The sequence below is a fragment of the Salvelinus sp. IW2-2015 genome, linkage group LG32, assembly GCF_002910315.2.
Source record: "Salvelinus sp. IW2-2015 linkage group LG32, ASM291031v2, whole genome shotgun sequence".
In the NCBI taxonomy this organism is placed as follows: Eukaryota; Metazoa; Chordata; class Actinopteri; order Salmoniformes; family Salmonidae; genus Salvelinus; species Salvelinus sp. IW2-2015.
Genome location: NC_036871.1, coordinates 25,729,695 through 25,749,302, shown reverse-complemented (window position 1 = coordinate 25,749,302; position 19,608 = coordinate 25,729,695). Strand labels below are relative to the sequence as shown.

At 39.1% G+C, this 19,608-nt stretch overlaps 1 protein-coding gene across 1 annotated transcript; it reads left to right on the top strand.

Annotated features, from left to right (window-relative positions):
* Window positions 1–3,920: 3,920 nt before the first annotated feature.
* Window positions 3,921–19,241, top strand: LOC111956925 (desmocollin 2-like protein). The gene is made up of 16 exons (XM_023977631.2): window positions 3,921–4,080; window positions 4,411–4,501; window positions 4,711–4,910; window positions 5,041–5,145; window positions 10,121–10,276; window positions 10,367–10,511; window positions 10,708–10,862; window positions 11,534–11,668; window positions 11,850–12,035; window positions 12,265–12,512; window positions 12,809–12,951; window positions 16,328–16,552; window positions 16,898–17,119; window positions 17,374–17,489; window positions 17,609–17,941; window positions 18,378–19,241. Exons 1-16 carry the CDS (start codon window positions 4,018–4,020, stop codon window positions 18,573–18,575), a joined length of 2,721 nt encoding a protein of 906 aa, XP_023833399.1. The 5' UTR covers window positions 3,921–4,017; the 3' UTR covers window positions 18,576–19,241.
* Window positions 19,242–19,608: the final 367 nt, after the last annotated feature.

Below are 19,608 nucleotides of genomic sequence, written 5' to 3'. Positions count from 1 at the left end.
CCTGGAATAAAAGACTACCTATAATTAAATTGTAAAAATATTTAGCTTCTATGTGGTAAATGGCACGTGTGTATATAGATTGTGTATAGGCTTGTCTCCCATATGAAATCTTCTCTTCGTGACAGACTGGGTTCAAATGCCTTTGGTTTCTTTTTTTCTGTATTTATTTATCTGTATATGTTATGTTATGTTATATTATGTATGTATACAGTCTGTACGTTTGTTTGTATGTATATTATTTTACTGCTCTAGGGATATAATTATTGTTTGGATAACCTTAAATACTATTATGTATTGATTTTTACCTTATATATATATGAATGATTTTTTTAAAAATTGTGTCAAATCGCCAATTGGCAACCCATCACTTATGGGATTAATTGACACATAAACAAACATTACAATAATTCACTATGGTAATTATATGTTAATTCTTCTTCCGGTGTTCTCTGCATTGCACATTGCATAAAGAGTGAGAAAATATAAGGTAAAAATCAATACATAATAGTAATTAAGGTTATCCAAACAATAATTACATCCCTAGAGCAGTAAAATAATATACATACAAACAAACATACAGACTGTATACATATATACATAATATACTACATACTACACTGACACTGACACTGACACTCTCACACAAAACCCCCACACATTCACATACACTATCTACACATACCGACAACACAAACACACACGCATACTGACACAACACAAACACACAATTTTACACTCATCATATGCTGCTGCTATTCTGTTCTTTATTTTACTCTTGTTATTATCTATCCTGATGCCTAGTCACTTTACCCTGCCTTCATGTACATATCTACCTCAAATACCTCGTACCCCTGCACATTGATCTGGTACTGGTACGCCCTGTATATAGCTCCACATTGATCTGGTACTGGTACGCCCTGTATATAGCTCCACATTGATCTGGTACTGGTATGCCCTGTATATAGCTCCACATTGATCTGGTACTGGTATGCCCTGTATATAGCTCCCACATTGATCTGGTATGGTTGCCCTGTATAATAGCCTTCTCAATTATTGATCTGGTACTGGTATGCCCTGTATATAGCTCCACATTGATCTGGTACTGGTATGCCCTGTATATAGCTCCACATTGATCTGGTACTGGTACTCCCTGTATAGCTCCATTCTTGTGTACTTTATTCCTCTTGTGTTACTATTTTTATTTTTATGCACATTTTTTAATTGCATCGTTGGGAAGGGCTCATAAGCAACCATTTCACGGTTAAGTGTACACCAGTTGTGACAAATAAAATTTGATTTGATTTGTGAGGATGAGGTTGCTTTGTTTTTGTCTTTACTGATATTAACGTCTGCACATAGTGAATAATCCTTTATGCTTTGCACAAACAGCATTGCTGGACTAGCCCCTATAAAAGTGCATCACTTTCACTTGGAGACTGACAGAAGAGAGAGAGTGGAGATGACATTGTTTTAGGGGCATTTGCAGTGTGTGTGTGTGTATCTGGTTTGCATTATGGTGTTATATTCTCCCTGAAGGCCTCTTATTATGTCTACACCCATGTCCCGGACCCACAGAGAAAATAAATATTTCACTGCAAGTGTGCTCGTTGTCTGTTCTTCTCCTGTTCTGATTCTTTGTGTGGATTCTGAATGCAGTCTAATTTTAAACAAACCAAGAACAACAATGCTCAATGGAGTGTGATAGTCTAATGTTGGCCCATCACTGGGAAATTCAAACATCTGATATCTGCTCTAAAATGTTAGTGAAAATGTAATAGAGGCAATTAGGTTTACCATAATCTCTCTCTCGCTCTCTGTACTGAACTCACTCCTTACTCAGAATGCTCCAGTCTTATCAGCAGTTTATAGTGATAGCATGAGCTCAACGGTCTGAACACAGAACCCAGCCTCCCCCACTGCAGGCCCTATCCAAGACACATTCCTGTGGGGTTAGGGAGGAGCCCATAATGCTCTCTTAATCACCATGCTTGAATAAACTGCATGCAGAAAGAGGGGCAGAGAAACTTGATGTACTTTCCAGTACATGATCAGGAAAAGTTTTAAATGGGCCTAACAGAATATTTGAAAGGCCTTGCCGGTCCGTCCGAGTGCACTCAAATTTCCTACTATTCATAATAATGACACAGAATACAGTGCATTCGGAAAGTATTCAGACTCCTTGACTTTTTCCACATTTTGTTACGTTACAGACTTATTCTAAAATTGATCAAATCTTTTTTCCCCCCTCATCAATCTACACACATAGCAACAAAGCAAAAACGTTTTTTTTTTTGAAAATGTTTCAAATTTATTCAAAAGATTGCTTCATCATAAGGATGGTGCCAGGTTTCCTCCAGATGTGACGCTTGGCATTCAGGCTTGGTTTCATCAGACCAGATAATCTTGTTTCTCATGGTCTGAGAGTCTTTAGGTGCCTTTTGGCAAACTCCAAGCGGGCTGTTATGTGCCTTTTACTGAGGAGTGGCTTCCGTCTGGCAGCTCTACCATAAAGGCCTGCAGAAATGTTTTGGTACCCTTCCCCAGATCTGTGACTTGACACAATCCTGTTTCAGAGCTCTATGGCCAATTCCTTAGACCTCATGGCTTGGTTTTTGCTCTGACATGCACTGTCAACTGTGGGACCTTATATAGACTGTGTGTGTGTCACGTATACTCCCTCTCCGGCCTCTAGGTTATCAGGATGCTGATTATCCTGCACACCTGTCACCATCGTCAAGCGCACCAGCGCCTCATGACACTCACCTGCTCCATCACCTTCTTGATTATCTTCCCATATCTGTCACTCCCCTTGGTTYTTTCCTCAGGTGTTATTGACTCTGTTTTCATGTCAGTGTGTTGTTTGTTTGTTGTTTGGTTTATTTATTAATTAAAACACTCACTCCCTGTACTTGCTTCCCGACTCTCAGTGCACTCATTACACTGTGCCTTTCCAAATCAGGTCCAATCAATTGAATTTACCACAGGTGGACTCCAATCAAGTTGCAGAAGCATCTCAAGGATGATCAATGAAAACAGGAAGCACCTGAGCTCAATTTCGAGTCTCATAGCAAAGGGTCTGAATAATTACGTAAATAAAATATTTCTGTTTTATATTTTTTAAATGTGTAAAAAATTCAAAAAACCTGTTTTCGCTTTGTCATTATTGGGTATTGTGTGTAGATTGCTGAGGATTATTTTATTTAATACATAACGTCAAAGGGCCTGAATATTTGCCAAAGGCACTGTATTCCCTGAACACGGATCAAGTTTATTTATTGTGGCTTTCAGCAGTTCAATTCATCATCATTGAGATTATGCAATGATAGAAAGAGAGAGTTTACTCTTGAAATACATGACATGTTCCTATCTTAATTTCCCTGGAACAGAATGGAGTTATAAAATACTTCCATTGATAACTGCACTAACGATTAAAATATCATTACAAATTACTGTCTACTTGCTTACATTTTTTTAGATATAGAAAAAGCAGAAAAAAATCATTTCAATTTTAAATCCATTGCATGGGACAGTTGATAGTTGAGAAAAAAAATCCAAGGGGAATTCCATTGTTTTCAGACAACAACCCATTACCGATACAATGTTTCCCCCTATTGGTAACATTTGTTCACTGTGCTTTCTTTCGAAGTAACCCATTTGCTTAGCGTGCATGCCTCACACCAAACCACAAGCTCTGATCACATGATCACATCACGCAGCTGATCACATGTTAATAAAGCATAAATCACAAGTCTGTACTGTTATTTTCACAGACGACTAGACGAGGAATGCGTCCCGGCGTCGAGGTAGACAATTGAGTAATCGCGGGCGGGGTACTTACTATGGGCATAGCTCATAAATGAAACCGTCATTCCGATACCTGCAATGGAAGACGCATACGGACACAATTAGGTTACTGTATTTTGATTGGTGTAAGGATATTCCACCCTCTATTCCGCGCCCTTGACTGAAACACTTATACTTCTTGTTCCTGGGTGTGGTGTCGTCACTATAGTCTTGATGTTTGGAATGGTAGTAACAAAAATGGCACGGTACTTAAATGTCAATTTATGCATCTTTTTGGTAAGTACATATGAAATGAAAGTTTTTCTGTAATTGTCACATTTGATTTCGATATGTCAACTACCTTCGAGTCTATGAATGTAATTGAATTGGCAAACGTAACTTTTATTTTGTGCAGTTTTGTAATATTAGACTGTATATCACTGGCAAGGTGCGGCTTGTTGATACATCTACCTATGCAGACTATGTTCTTGAAAATGTAAATGTCTCATTATTTTGGTTCCAATAATAGACAATACAAATAATTACATTACGATATTTGTAACACAGCTATTGTATGATATGCACGTTGTTAGAATGAACAATATCACTCTCATGTGTTAACTCCAGATTATCTCATGTGTGGACTCCTGCTTTATCCCCGGCTCCATACGAGCAGCAGTACCTCAGACAGTACCAGTTGGGCATGTTATTTCAAAAGGTAGCTACACATTCACAAATACTCCAGTCCTGTCAAACGTTGTATGTAATTGATACTGAATGAAACAATCAATATAGTCATAAACTTTTTATAACCAGTTGACATCCTTTATCATTCTTAATCATAATCACGTTATCTTGCTTTGGATAAATCATGTTGTTTTTAGTAATTTTATAGTTCATAACATTTCTTTCTCTCTCATTGTTCAGTTGATGTCGACAACTGTGACACCAAGACCTTGCACTTTACCTCTTGTGACCCGGACTTCACAGTACAGGCAGATGGAACTATAGTAACAGTCCACATCACTATGGTACCAGCCAACGGCAGGACATTCTCAGTGCAGTTTCAGGACCCCAATGGTCAGAAGAAAAACATGGATGTTTACCTTGTCCAGAACTCTAGAAAAGTAAGGTGGATTCCACATTGGCTTAGAGTAAAATATGTTGAAGATGCTAGTCCCATACTTTTTAAATAGGTACTGTATTATGTTTGTAGTGTCATGACTTTTTTTGTGATTTTCCCCCTGCATGTTTCAGGTATTGAAAGATGGTCTACTAAAGCGCTCCAAAAGACGTTGGAGCCCTCTGCCCTTCAACATCATAGAAAACGACGTCCCTCCATTTCCAAAGGAAGTTGATCTGGTAATGTCCTTAAAATAAGTTACAACTTGCATCACATTCTGTCTATTTGAATATGGACAATTAACCTAAGCCTTGTCCATATTTCATGTAATGTAGTCATAACACACTCCTACATGGGCAACAGCCAAATTATCCTCTACCTGTGCTTTCAATTCTCCTTACCCATGTTCCACTTTATTTCAACAATCTTTCTCACTTGTGGCTAAGGCACATTCTGTACCTGTATGCTCCACGCCCTCACCAGATGGTACACACCCATACACACCCAACCACATACATGTATACACAGGATTAGTGGGCACGGTTAATCTATTAATCTAATATCCCAATGGATTTTGGTATTGGATTAATTGTGTGAGTATTCACTTTTTAGAAGAAAATAATATAGGCCTTTTAAAACAATAAAAAGTATGAATTAATTAAAATGAGCCATGTGACATTGCTACACACAAGTATATAACATGACATTTGATATTCTTCATTAAATAAAACAACACACTTTTGAATGTAGTTTTTATGACTTGCGCCCCATAACAAAGACATACCGGTAGTCTACACACGCTTCACACATGTAGCTTGCTGTTATTGTCCCGCAATTAAAGGGGCAGAGGCTCCATGTAAGCCTAGCAGGTGAAGTGGGATATTTCTAATCAATGCAAAATGGAATTAAAATGTCTGAATGAAGTAACCTTAATGAGAAGAAGTAGACTACAATGAGCAACCAACAGCTAGACAGTTTAATCAGAAGGGAGTTGTTGTAGACAAGAAACTGTGCAGAAGGGAGTTGTGCTTCAAATATAGCAGTTCTGAAACATCTTTAATTGAGCCTCTCATTCTACTTAATTGCCGGCCTCAACACGTTACGGAGATAGATTCAATTACTGTATAGGATGCTCTGGGACAGGTTGTCTGGATACTGGAAAGACAATACATAGGCAGATGCAAACAGATTATCACCATTAGCAGACAACAGTTCTTGAGGGCTTGAACAAAAAAATCTGTTTGTGATTTCGTTCATACTGGTGAACTGGCGATTGAATTATGTGGTTGCAATATCAAAATATATTATGACACCAGGGGAGTCTCTCAAGTTGCATTTATTTTTATTTAGTTTAATTTGTTAATTGCAGCCCATTTGTGTAGGCTGTTAGCCAGACAAACCCACTAAATTCAACATTAAATAGTGGCTGAATTTATCCTCAAGTCGACTACTTTTTTCCTCATTGTTTGGCTATTTGATGTGTATTTTTTTAAAGTTCTAAATAGCAGCTAAATACAGTATATAGCTATAGATAGTACACTGCATAATGAAAATATAGTAAGCTAGTGTTCTGAGGGTGGAATGACTGTATGTAAGCCTATTATTTGGCATTAATAGACGCACAACTTCCTATCAAAGCTGGGATTGAGGGTGGCTCATGTCATGCAGGTTCAGGTAGCCTATACAGGACAGTTGTATATTCTAAAAATCCATTGGTATCTGATTAGTACTGTAAGGGAATTCTGCACTATGTTATACAAGAGACCACAGGAAACTTCTTTGATCAGAGGTTAGTTTGTTTAATAAGGATTGCAAGCCGGATTGCAACCCGGAGTATAATCACAGGTAGAATTGTAATGTATAGATATAATAACATTTCTTACAGTATGCTGTTACATCAAACATTTATTAAGTCCGACCTTGCGGGGTTCCAGAGAAACTGTTACACTAGTCCAAGGACAAAGCGCACAGCAAAATTATAGCCTCAATTAGCCTTGCTAGTTGGCTAACTCATGGGTACCGTTGCTAGCGACTAGCTTCTTTACATCGCTTTGATGCAGTCAAGACGGGCACTACCAGATGGTATAATCGATAACCTTTGTCAACCCAGTATCACAGGTTATTGTGAAATAGACACAAATTGTTTATTGGAAATTCGTGACAGACACTTTTCGTGTGCCTGTTATGAATTTCAAATAAGTAATTTGTGTCTATTTCACAATAAGATGTGATAGTGTGTTGAGTTAGTTTAACTAGCACAAATATGTCTACTTTCTCTCAATTCAATTTAAGTGCTTTATTGGCATGGGAAACATATGTTAACATTTCCAAAGCAAGTGAAGAAGATAATAAACAAAAGTGAAATAAACAATAAAAATGAACAGTTAACATTACACTCACAGAAGTTCCAAAATAATAAAGACATTTCAAATGTCAAATTATGTCTATATACAGTTTTGTAACAATGTGCAAATAGTTAAATTACAAAATGGAAAATAAATAAACATAAATATGGGTTGTATTTTCAATGGTGTTTGTTCTTCACTGGTTGCCCTTTTCTTGTGGCAACAGGTCACAAATATTGCTGCTGTGATGAGTCACTGTGGTATTTCACCCAGTAGATATGGGAGTGCATCAATATTGGGTTTGTTTTCAAATTCTGTGTGGATCTGTGTAATCTGAGGGAAACATGGGTCTCTAATATTGTCATACATTTGGCAGGTGCTTAGGAAGTGCAGCTCAGTTTCCACCTCATTTTGTGGGCAGTGTGCAAATAGCCTGTCTTCTCTTGAGAGCCAGGTCTGCCTATGGCGGCCTTTCTCAATAGCAAGGCTATGCTCACTGAGTCTGTACATAATCAAAGCTTTCCTTAAATTTGGGTCAGTCACAGTGGTCAAGTATTCTGCCACTATGTACTCTCTGTTTAGGGCCAAATAGAATTCTAGTTTGCTTAGTTTTTTGTTAATTCTTTCCAATGTGTCAAGTAATTATCTTTTTGTTTTCTCATGATATGGTTGGATGAAAATGTGTTGCTGTCCTGGGGCTCTGTGGGGTCTGTTTGTGTTTGTGAAAATAGCCCCAGGACCAGCTTGCTTAAGGGACTCCTCTCCAGGTTCATCTCTCTGTAGGTGATGGATTATTTATGGAAGGTTTGGGAATCGCTTCCTTTTAGGTGGTTGTAGAATTTAACGTCTCTTTTCTGGATTTTGATAATTAGCGGGTATCGGCCTAATTCTGCTCTGCATGCATTATTTGGTGTTTTATGTTGTACACAGAGGATATTTTTGCAGAATTCTGCATGCAGAGTCTCAATTTAGTGTTTATCTCATTTTGTGAATTCTTGGTTGGTGAGCGGACCCCAGACCTCACAACCATAAAGGGCAATGTGTTCTATAACTGGATTCAAGTATTTTTAACCAGATCCTAATTGGTATGTCGAATTTTATGTTAGTTTTGATGGCAAGGCCCTTCTTGCCTTGTCCCTCAGCTCGTTCACAGCTTTGTTGAAGTTACCTGTGGCGCTGATGTTTAGGCCAAGGTATGTCTTTTTTTTGTGTGCTCTAGGGCAACGGTGTCTAGATGGAATCAGACCCTTATGCCAAATTGACATTTTTTAAATCAACAAAGCATGAGAAGACTTTGCCTTTGTTTTGGTTTGTTTGTTTGTCAATTAACGTGTCTGTCGTACAGTCATTTGGTAAAAAGCCAATTTGACATTTGCTCAGTACATTGTTTTCACTGAGGAAATGTACGAGTCTGCCATTAATGATAATGCAGAGGATTTTGCTCAGTACATTGTTTTCACTGAGGAAATGTACGAGTCTGCCATTAATGATAATGCAGAGGATTTTCCCAAAGTTCCCGTTGACGCATATCCCACGGTGGTTATTGGGGTCAAATTTGTCTCCACTTTTGTGGATTGGGGTGATCAGTCCTTGGTTCCAAATATTGGGGAAGATGCCAAAGCTAAAAATGATGTTAAAGAGTTTAAGTATAGCCAATTAGGCTGTCATTGTAAGTAAGAATTTGTTTTTAACTGACTTGCCTAGTTAAATAAAATAAAACATTTGTTGTCTGGATATTTTATCATTTCATTGAGGATATCATCAACACCACAGGCCTTTTGGATTGGAGGGTTTGTATTTAGTCCTGTAGTTAATTTAATGTAATTGGAGAATTCAATGGGTTCTGGTAGTCTTTAATAGTTGATTCTAAGATTTGTATTTATCATGTAAATATTTTTGCTGTTATTTGTTATAGGGACAAAAAGATTGGAGATGTGGTTTACCCATACATCTCCGTTTTGGATAGATAACTCTTCGTGTTGTTGTTTGTTTAGTGTTTTCCTTTTTTTCCAGAAGTGGTTAGAGTCTATGGATTCTTCAATTACATTGAGCTGATTTCTGACGTGCTGTTCCTTCTTTTCCTGTAGTGTATTTCTGTATTGTTTTAGTGATTCACCATAGTGAAGGTGTAGAATCAGGTTTTCTCTACATTTTGCAAAACAGAAATGGTCATACACGCCTAGCAAGTAAAAGGTCTAAAGCATTATAATTGTTGACTAAGTGTTACTAAGGCTGTGTCAAAAGACCAATTACTGGCAAAATATCAGAATTGGGCTGCCTGTGTAAACACTAGGGATGGGTATTAGAAATATTTTCACTATTCAAATAATATCATGATTTTTGGAGAGGATATCGAAATACATGTGTGCTTTCTGTGAAACCTTTGAGTAAAGTTATTCTAAACAGCACTTGTTTGCTGCGCGATTCGGGAGAGCTGCAGCAGGGCGTGGGAAGGGCTTCGGTCAATGTGTGTGAGATGGGAGGTAGGAAGATCAGACCTATGCCCCTCCTGCCCACCCCATACCCCCCACTCCCGCCAAAAGGGCCTCAACATGGAAGTCACACATATGCCCAGGCTGTGATCAGGCAAACAGGCCCAACCCCCCACTCTTACACTAGCCCAAGCCAATGACATGTACCAGATGCTCAGCAGGCTCTGCTCACACTTACTGGTCTGAGGCCAAACAATACGACTAACAATAATGGCAAATGGTTTGATAAAGATTGCAAAAACCAAAGAAAGAAATTGGGAAACATATCCAACCAAGAACATATCATTACTGTACAATTTTCTAACCCGAATGATATGATTATCCCACTGGTTGTTGAAGCTTGACCCCAGATAATATTTGATTGTTTTCTGGTCTAGGTTGCATCTGATTCTTCTGCCGCATACAATGTGTACTACACCCTCAGTGGGCCTGGTGTGACAGAGAACCCTGTGGGTGTGTTTAGTGTGGTAAGGGAAACTGGGATGCTGAAGGTCCACAAAGCTGTCGACCGTGAGATTACCCCTCAGTTTATAGTGAGTAGTAGACAACAATTATTGCTTTATTATTTAATAATTGATGAATTGATTATCTATGATGATAAAACATGACATCTCTTTTTTCAGTTTCAAGCCAGAGTGTTTGACAGATACACCAACCAGGAGACAGACTTACCATTACCCATCACAGTGAATGTAGAAGATGTGAATGACAATGCACCAACTTTCACTGGCCAACTGCAGTTTACTGTGCTTGAACACAGCAGCAGAGGTGAGAAACATACAGCTGAAGTAATACATACCAGAGTGCCTTTAGCCTCTGTAATACAGTACATAGAAAAAGTGCCATATGTTTCACAAATTAGTACATTTACAGATACATTTGTCACACATCCAGACATTCATTTGAAACAGGAACTTGTGGATATGAACTAATAGCCTGTGTGTTGTGACGTATTCCATTGCAGGTACCATTGTGGGGAAGGTGAATGCCACAGACAAAGACGAGCCTGGTACAGACCACACTAAGATCAGGTACTCCCTCCTCTCTGGGACCAACCTGTTCTTCATCAACCCAGAGACAGGAGTCATCAGCACCAAAACAGACACTCTTGACAGAGAGGTGAGAGTTAGTCACCTCTTCGAACTTTCAAATTATCTCACTTAGTTTTCCAGGGTTCCACACTGCTATCATTGTTTGAATTATTCATGTTTTAATATACACTGAGTGCACAGAACATTAGGAACATTTGCTCTTTCCCTGACATAGACTGACCAGGTGAATCCAGGTGAAAGCTACGATCCCTTGTTGATGTCACCTGTTAAATCTACTTCAATCAGTGTAGATGAAGGGGAAGAGACAGGTTAAAGAATAATTGTTAAGCCTTGAGACAATTGAGACATGGATTGCGTGTGTGTGCCATTCAAAGGGTGAATGAGCAAGACAAAAGATTTCAGTGCCTTTGAACAGGGTATGGTAGTAGGTGCCAGGTGCACCCGTTTGAGTGTGTCAAGAACAGCAACGAGGTTGGATTTTTCAACAGTTTCCCGTGTGTATCAAGAATGTTCCACCACCAAAGGACATCCAGCCGACTTGACACAAATGTGGGAAGCTTTGGAGTCAACATGGGCCAGAATCCCTGTGGAACGCTTTCAACACCTTGTAGAGTCCATGCCCCAACAAATTGAGGCTGTTCTGAAGGCAAAATAGGTGCAACTCAATATTGGGAAGGTGTGTTGTGCACTCAATGTAATATTTGAACTAAATGTATATTTTGGTATTTTGTTTTTCAGGTGAAAGACAAGCATTTAGTGACAGTGGAGATCAGAGACATGAATGGCGCCATGAATGGTCTATCCAACACGGCTACAGCCACAATAGTGTTGGGAGATATCAACGACAACCCTCCCACTTTTACAAAGACATCTGTAAGTAAAAAATTATAATCTTGAACATTTTTTTTCTTCAGTAATGACATTTTTGTATCACAGTTTATTTGGCAGCAAAACAATAGTAATGGTGAAAATGTGCTATATTTTGTTTGCTATAGAGTATGGATATTCAATATACCTCAGTCAGATAATTGAACATGCTGCTTTCCTCTTGCAGTATAATGTGAGTGTTATGGAGAACCAAGAGAAAGGCCTCATCCTCAGAATCCCTATTGAAGACAAGGACTTAATAAACACACCAAACTGGAACTCTGAGTTCATCATCACCAAGGGGAACGAAAATGGGAACTTCAGGATTGAAAGAGACCCCAAAACAAATGAAGGACTAATTTACCTAACAAAGGTGAGTTGGTACTCACAATGAAACTATATTTTTGATCTGATCTTGACTTTCATATTTATTTTTAAAATAAGGCAAACATAATTTCGGCAAACTATCCCATAACATAAAGACAGTCAAAATATTGAACCAAAATACTTATTTACTCTTGTACAATGACATCGTCATTGATGGCAGATAGTACAATAATAATGCAATAAAATGACACTCCTTCTCTTCGCTGTGTCACCAGCCTCTAGACTACGAGAAGACCAAGAACCTAAAGCTGGAGGTGTTGGCCCGTAACCAGGCTGAGCTGAGTGGGACCAATGCCAAGTGGGTGTCCATCCCTGTGGATGTCACAGTGGGGGACGTGGACGAGGGACCAGAGTTCACTGCCCCCACCGTACGATTTACTGTCCAGGAAAATACTCCAAACGACACCCTGATCGGAACATACACTGCCGTAGACCCAGAGACCAAGAGCAGCGCTGGCATCAAGTAAGATCTTAGTTTACCTCAATGTCATACTTTATTAGCCTGGTCCCAGATCTGTTTGTGCAGTCTTGCCATATGACCATAGGAGATGGCATATTGTCTGACCATATTGATAATGGTCATAGTAATAATATGATGTTATAGCAAGTAAGGTCAGAATGTGTTTCAATAGAAAATAGAGGTACTGTGAAATATGGTATGCCATGTTTTTTTTCTCTCTCCAGCACTTGATGGCAGAATTGCACCATGCTGCTCATGAATGCTTTAATGCCGTCTTCTCTCTCTCTGTTCCCTCTCAGGTATTACAAGGTCTCAGACCCGGCTTCATGGATCAATGTCGATGAAAGCACTGGACAGCTGAAGATCGCCAACACAATCGACAGGGAATCCCACTTTGTAGTGGATGGTGTTTACAACGTCACTATGAAAGCTGTGGATGCCAGTAAGTAGATGTTGTTACACATTGTCTCGCATGTGTCTTTATTACATTTCTGTGTAGTCAGATATGCACCACTATTTGGATAATCTTAACTCATCTATTGCTTTGAAAAACTTTGGGCCTGGTAGCATAAAACATCTTAAGTGTTTCCTTTAAGGATTTACCCTTACCTGAGGGAATTGTTTAAAGGCGTTGCATAGAGCCCCTCAAATGTTTTCCTTTAGTAAGGGCATACTTAAGGGATTTTACCCCAGAGTTTCTAAACCCAGAGGCGCAACATCACGAGACTTCCGGGAACGCTTGCAAAACAGACTAAACAGACCAGGCTGGAGATTGGGCTTTGAGATGTCAATGAGTGAAATGAAAAATTCTTCCTTAGTTGTTAGTTTTCTCTATCTAAAGGCACAATCTAGATTTGAGCCAATGTCGTAAGTAGTTGAACATGTTATTACTCCAACCTCATGAGGGGAAAACTGACACGCTTTCATTTGAGTCAAAAACAACTTTATATCGAAGGAGTGCCTTTGCTTTGACTGCCTGCACATGCGCAGTTCGGTGCGGGACGACCGTTAGACCCGAAGATTTGTTTCTGGGCATGAGGTAAAATAGCCAACATCACCATTACATCGCCTACATGTGTGATCGGGGATTTCTAGTTTTACAGTAGTTTGAAAGCATGTATGGCAGAATAAGTATATGGTTACCATGGAGACGACCATCACTGGCTGACTGTCTTGTCAAAGAGATCACGTTTATTTTACGAGATCGCAAAATAGAACTACATTCAAGACAGGAGAAACAAATTGATTCAGAAGATAATAAAACATGTTTCTTGTAGATTTTTTCTCAAGTTGTTTCTATTACTTTCTAGCATGTCAAGCTAACTTACAGAGTACGTAGCTGGCTACAGTGCCTTCAGAAATTATTCATACCCCTTGACTTATTCCACATTTTGTTGTGTTAGACTGATTTAAAAAATGTATTTAAAAAAAATGCTCACCCATCTACACACAATACCGCATAATGACAAAGTGAAAACATGTTTTGGAAATATTTGCTAATTTATAGAAAATGAAATCTCTAATTTACATCATAAGTATTCACACCCATGAGTCAATACAGGTTAGAATCACCTTTGGCAGCGATTACAGCTGTGAGTCTTTCTGGGTAAGTCTCTAAGAGCTTTGCACACCTGGATTGTACAATATTTGCACATTATTATTTTTTTAATTCTTCAAGTTCTGTCAAGTTGGTTATTGTTAGACAGACATGTTCAAGTCTTGCCATAGATTTTCATGCTGATTTAAGTCAGGATGTAAGTTTGGAATATTTTTTTATTCTGTACAGGCTGTCTTTTCACTCTGCAATTTAGGTTAGTATTGTGGAGTAAATACATTGTTGTTGATCCATCCTAAGTTTTCTCCTATCACAGCCATTAAACTCTGTAACAGTTTTAAAGTCACCATTGGCCTCGTTGTGAAATCCCTGAGCGGTTTCCTTCCTCTTCGGCAACTGAGTTAGGAAGGACACCTGTATCTTTGTAGTGACTGGGTGTATTGATACACCATCCAAAGTGTAATTAATAACTTCGCCATGCTCAAAGGGATATTCAATGTCTGCTTGTTTCATGTTTACCCATCTATCAATCGGTGCCCTTCTTTGCAAGGCAGCTTTGTGGTTGAATCTGTGTTTAAAATGCACTGCTCGACTGAGGGACCTTACAGATAATTGTATGTGTGGGGTACAGAGATGAGGTAATCATTTAAAAAATCATGTTAAACACTCTTATTGCACGCAGAGTAAGTCCATGCAACTTATTATGACTTGTTAAGCAAATGTTTACTCCTGAATTTATGTAGGCTTGCCATAACAAAGGGGTTGAATACTAACTGACTCAGGACATTTCAGCTTCTCATTTTTAATTAATTTGTACAAATTTCTAAAAACATAATTCCACTTTGACCTTATGGGGTATTGTGTGTAGGCCAGTAACACACAATCTCAATTTCAGGCTGTAACACAACAACATCTGGAAAAAGTCAAGGGGTGTGAATACTTTCTGAAGGCAATGTAATTAGCTAGCTAGATGTATACCTAGCTAGCTGGTTGATGTTTTTTCTGCTTCCAGGGCAGAGGAAAGCAGGAGTTGGAACTGAAATTATTTTCCAATAGTATTGTTCTGGTTCTAACCCCCCAAAAAGTAATGGTTTATATCGTTCCTTTTAAAACCACTGAAATATATATATTTTTTTACATTTAGCTCAACATTAAATTACTTAACCAATCAAATTTTATTGGTCACATACACATGGTTAGCAGATGTTAATGGGAGTTTAGCGAAATGCTTGTGCTTCTAGTTCCGATTATGCAGTAATATCTAACAAATTCACAACAACTACCTTATACACAAATGTAAAGGAATTAATATGTACATACAAATATATGGATGAGCGATGGCGTGCGGCATAGGCAAGATGCAGTAGATGGTGTAGAATACAGTATGTACATATGAGATGAGTAATGTAGGATATGTAGACATTATTAAAGTGGCGTTATTTAAAGTGACTAGTGATACCTTTTAAGTCCATTTATTTAAGTGGCCAGAGATTTGAGTATGTATGTTGACAGCAGCCTCTCTATGTTAGTGATGGCTGTTTAACAGTCTGATGGCCTTGAGATAGAATAGTGCATGCAGAGCAGCTAGCTGACAAGCTGTAGCCTAGTTGTTTACATACATTGGACAGACACGTGTAGGGTGTGAGATGTGACTGAAGATCGAGAGAGGGTGGAGGAGGCTTGGCTTGAAGCGCTGGGCATCTTATGACATGCATTATCTGAATTAGGCCCACAGAATGGAACTTTGAATGTCTTTCATCTTCCGAGAGTTGGCTTTACGTTGGTCAAAGCGTGTGTGTGTGTGGAGAGCAGCACCAGAATTCAAATTAAAACACGTCTTACCTTTTTGTAGTTAATAAATTCAATGTTAAACGTGATCACTATAGTATCCTCAACTAGCATTGAAAAAGTTAATCCATTCTTCTCTAATTAAACATCTCTCCCTAATTTCTGAAAAACGCTTGTAACGTCAGTAGCCTATGGTTCGGAGGGAAAGGGGAGATAGAATGCAACTGAATGCATTCAACTGAAATATGTCTTCTGCATTTAACACAACCCCTCTGAATCAGAGGTGTGGGGAGCTGCCTTAATCCACATCATCAGCGCCCGGGGAACAGTGGAGTTAACTGCCTTGCTCAGGGGCAGAACGACAGAGTTTTACCTTGTCGGCTCGGGGATTTGATCCAGAAACCTTTCTCACAATAAAAATCAGCAAGAAGGCATTGTGTTATCTTGTTTCTTACATATGTCTCCTTTCTCCTAGGTCGGAAGACAGGAACAGGGACGGTGATTATTCAAGTGGAAGACATGAACGACCACGTCCCAGACATCCTCTCTAAAGACCTGGTGTTGTGTGAGAAGGATAGGGGAGAGATGGGCTCTGTGCTGGTGGTAGCAGAAGACAAGGACCAAGCTCCCTTCTCCGCCCCCTTCAGCTTCAAACTGGGAGAGAAGCATGATGACAATTGGGCTGTGAAGCCACTTAACAGTATGAAAATGATTCCTACCTCCTGACTCCATTGCATCTCTATATTAATTGATGTCTTGCAAATGTGATTGAAAAAGGGATGCAGTTATTTAATGGGAAGAAGTCCATAAATGTACAACTTGTATCTTATAATTATAAGTGTCATACATTCTTGAATACAACTTTAAAGCCGAAATGCTCTCTAGAGATGCAACCTCAACAGAGCCAACTTGCACAGCACCTGTTAACTGACATTCTTTAGTGACATTTTTTTAGAGCCAGGAGTTTTAGTCCTTATAGTGTCATCTCACCTGGAAATCTAGTACAAAAACTCCTGTTCCTAACAACAGTGTATTTCCTCCACAGGCACTGCAGTGATGTTGGAGCAAACTAAGGAGCTCCCTACCGGCCTATATACTGTCCCCCTGATGGTGGAGGACCTGCAGGGCTTTGGAAGTACCCAGACTGTGACGGTCCGGATCTGCAGCTGCAGGAACGGAGCGTGTCTGGCCCAACAGAACTCCACATCTTTGGGGGTGTGGGCCATCCTGGCCATGTTGCTCGGTCTGGCTTTGCTACTTCTACTCTGTGAGTCTCCACTGGGCTATTATGGACATTCATATTACTTATGTAGGCCTGACAGGTTGGTGTCAAAGCAAATAATAAGATAGGACAACATATAAAACTGATGAGATATTAGAAATTGAATGGTGAAGTCTTAAATAGCTGACATCAGCTAGTATAGCTGTATTCCTTAACAAATTACTTGTGCGTCTTGTCCATCTGACAGCCTTGTTGTTGCAGTGCCACTCACACACTTTCTTGTTGGTTCTTTATCGCAGGTATCCTTTGTGCACTCGTGTGTGTGACGAAGAATGAGAAAATGGAGCTGGAGGATGTGGGAGACAGTGGTGGTATCCTGCTGACGTCTAACATTGAGGCCTTAGGGGATGCAGTGGTAAGGCTGTCATAATGAAAGTATTACGAACACATTTCTCATGGTCATGAAATCAGAGCAGATTTCAGTGTTACATCCTCATTTGTATTCATCTGTTTTTTTATATGTCTCCTCTTTAGGATTCAAATCTCATCATTGTTCCAAAGTCTGGGATTGACCGTTCCGTGAAGGGATCAATGATTGACATGGGGTGGGCTGGAGCAAAGAACTTGGGTAAGATGGGAGGAGGCCTGGGCACTCAACAGCAGTCCGGCAGCAGCGTCATTGTGACCGATATGCAGAATGGCTTCTCCGACCAATACAACGGCAGTCAATACGGTGCACAAAATGGCGGTGGACAATATGGTGTAGATCAATATGGTGGCGGACAATATGCCAGTGGCAATATGACTTTTGACAACACACGTTTCATGAAGTTCAACTGGCAAACCAACGGGCTGTTTCTACAAAAGGTAAAACAACTCAAACCATGTCAATGTGTTTTACTTTAGTCTGAGTAAACACCGTAAATGGATAATATTGTCAGGATCACATTTTCTGCCTTTTCTCTAAGGTTTAATATAATTCTTACTATTGGTGAAAGCCTAGACAATTCCGATGTGTAATGTTGGCTTACTTATTGGCTAAACCCTTGGCTAAACCCTTTGTCAGCTTTCATGTATGGTCTGGTTGGTGAAAGGTTTGTCTGTTCTCAGTGTAATATCCTGTGGAAGGATGTAATATCACCTACTGTAATATCTTCCTCCCCCCTTCGGGCTAGTCCTTGTCTGCTCCCTATGGACTAATAACAACATGCATTCTCCTCTCTCCACCTCGTCTTTTACCTTGTCTGCTACCATGTCCATCCTGTCTCGTATCATGTTTACCTGGTCTACCTTTTCTTTGCAGAAGTTGGCTTACCTAGGGACGGAAGAGGAGGGACGGTACGCCGATGACATCATCCACGCGTACGGCTTCGAGGGGGTGGGGTCTCCAGCTGGCTCGGTGGGCTGCTGCAGTGACCAAGTCAACCAGGAAGACCTGGACTTCCTGAACACACTGGGGCCAAAGTTCAAGGTGTTAGCTGAGGTCTGCAATAACAAATGAACCAGGAAGATCTATTGCAATATTGTTTTTACTACAGAAAGTGTTCTCTCATGTATGTTTTTTGTTAATTATTATGAATTATCAGAGGGTTGGCATGCTTTTATTATCAAGGGTGATACAAAACATTGAGTCAGTCATCACACTGAATTGCTCAAACTGTTTGTTGGTTGGAGCCTTTTTGCACTGGAAAGTACTATGTTTTGTAAATAGTGTACATTTAGTGATTTAAGTGCCAAAGATAAGATTTTTTCAAATTTGTAAATTGTGGTAAAAGTTTCAGTGTTGTAGAATCAAATGTTTTTTTTATGAGATGCTGTAAAAACAGTACTTGAATGTTAGATTAGATGAGATTTTTCTAATTACCTATGAACTGAATGGGGTACAAACATGACTAAATAAATTCAATATTTGTCTTTCAATGTTGGATGACCTGAATAATTACGCCTTGCACTTATTGTCCTAGCTATATTTTGTACCATTGTACATTATGTACAAATCAACACATGATAATGAAATAAGTAGAGTGAATGTGACCATCTAAAGCAGACTGTATGTAATCCAATCATTTTTTAAAGACTGTTTGTGTGAGATTCTAAATGGCATTTCTCATCACTTTTTAGCCATCAGAGTAAAACTGCCTTGTCGATTAGGCTACATTGGGGCTTCCACGTTGAATTTGTCACACAATTCTATTGTCTGTCCAATTCATTTTATTCTTATGGTTGATTGGTGGCAGAAAAAGCCTTGTGTTTAGACTAGAATAGAATGTTCTGGGTACTTCTGTTTACAATAGAAGGTGCTTCTGTTTAGAATAGACAGTTCTGGGTGCTTCCATTTAGAATAGGAGGTTATTGGTGCTTCTGTTTAGAATAGAAGGTTAAAATATAATTATTTTTAGGATACATGTGAAATATTTAAAATTGGCCAAATATAACAGTACCAGTCAAAAGTTTGGACACACCTACTCATTCAAGGTAATTTTTTTTCTTTATTTTTACTATTTTCTACATTGTAGATTAATAGTGAAGACATC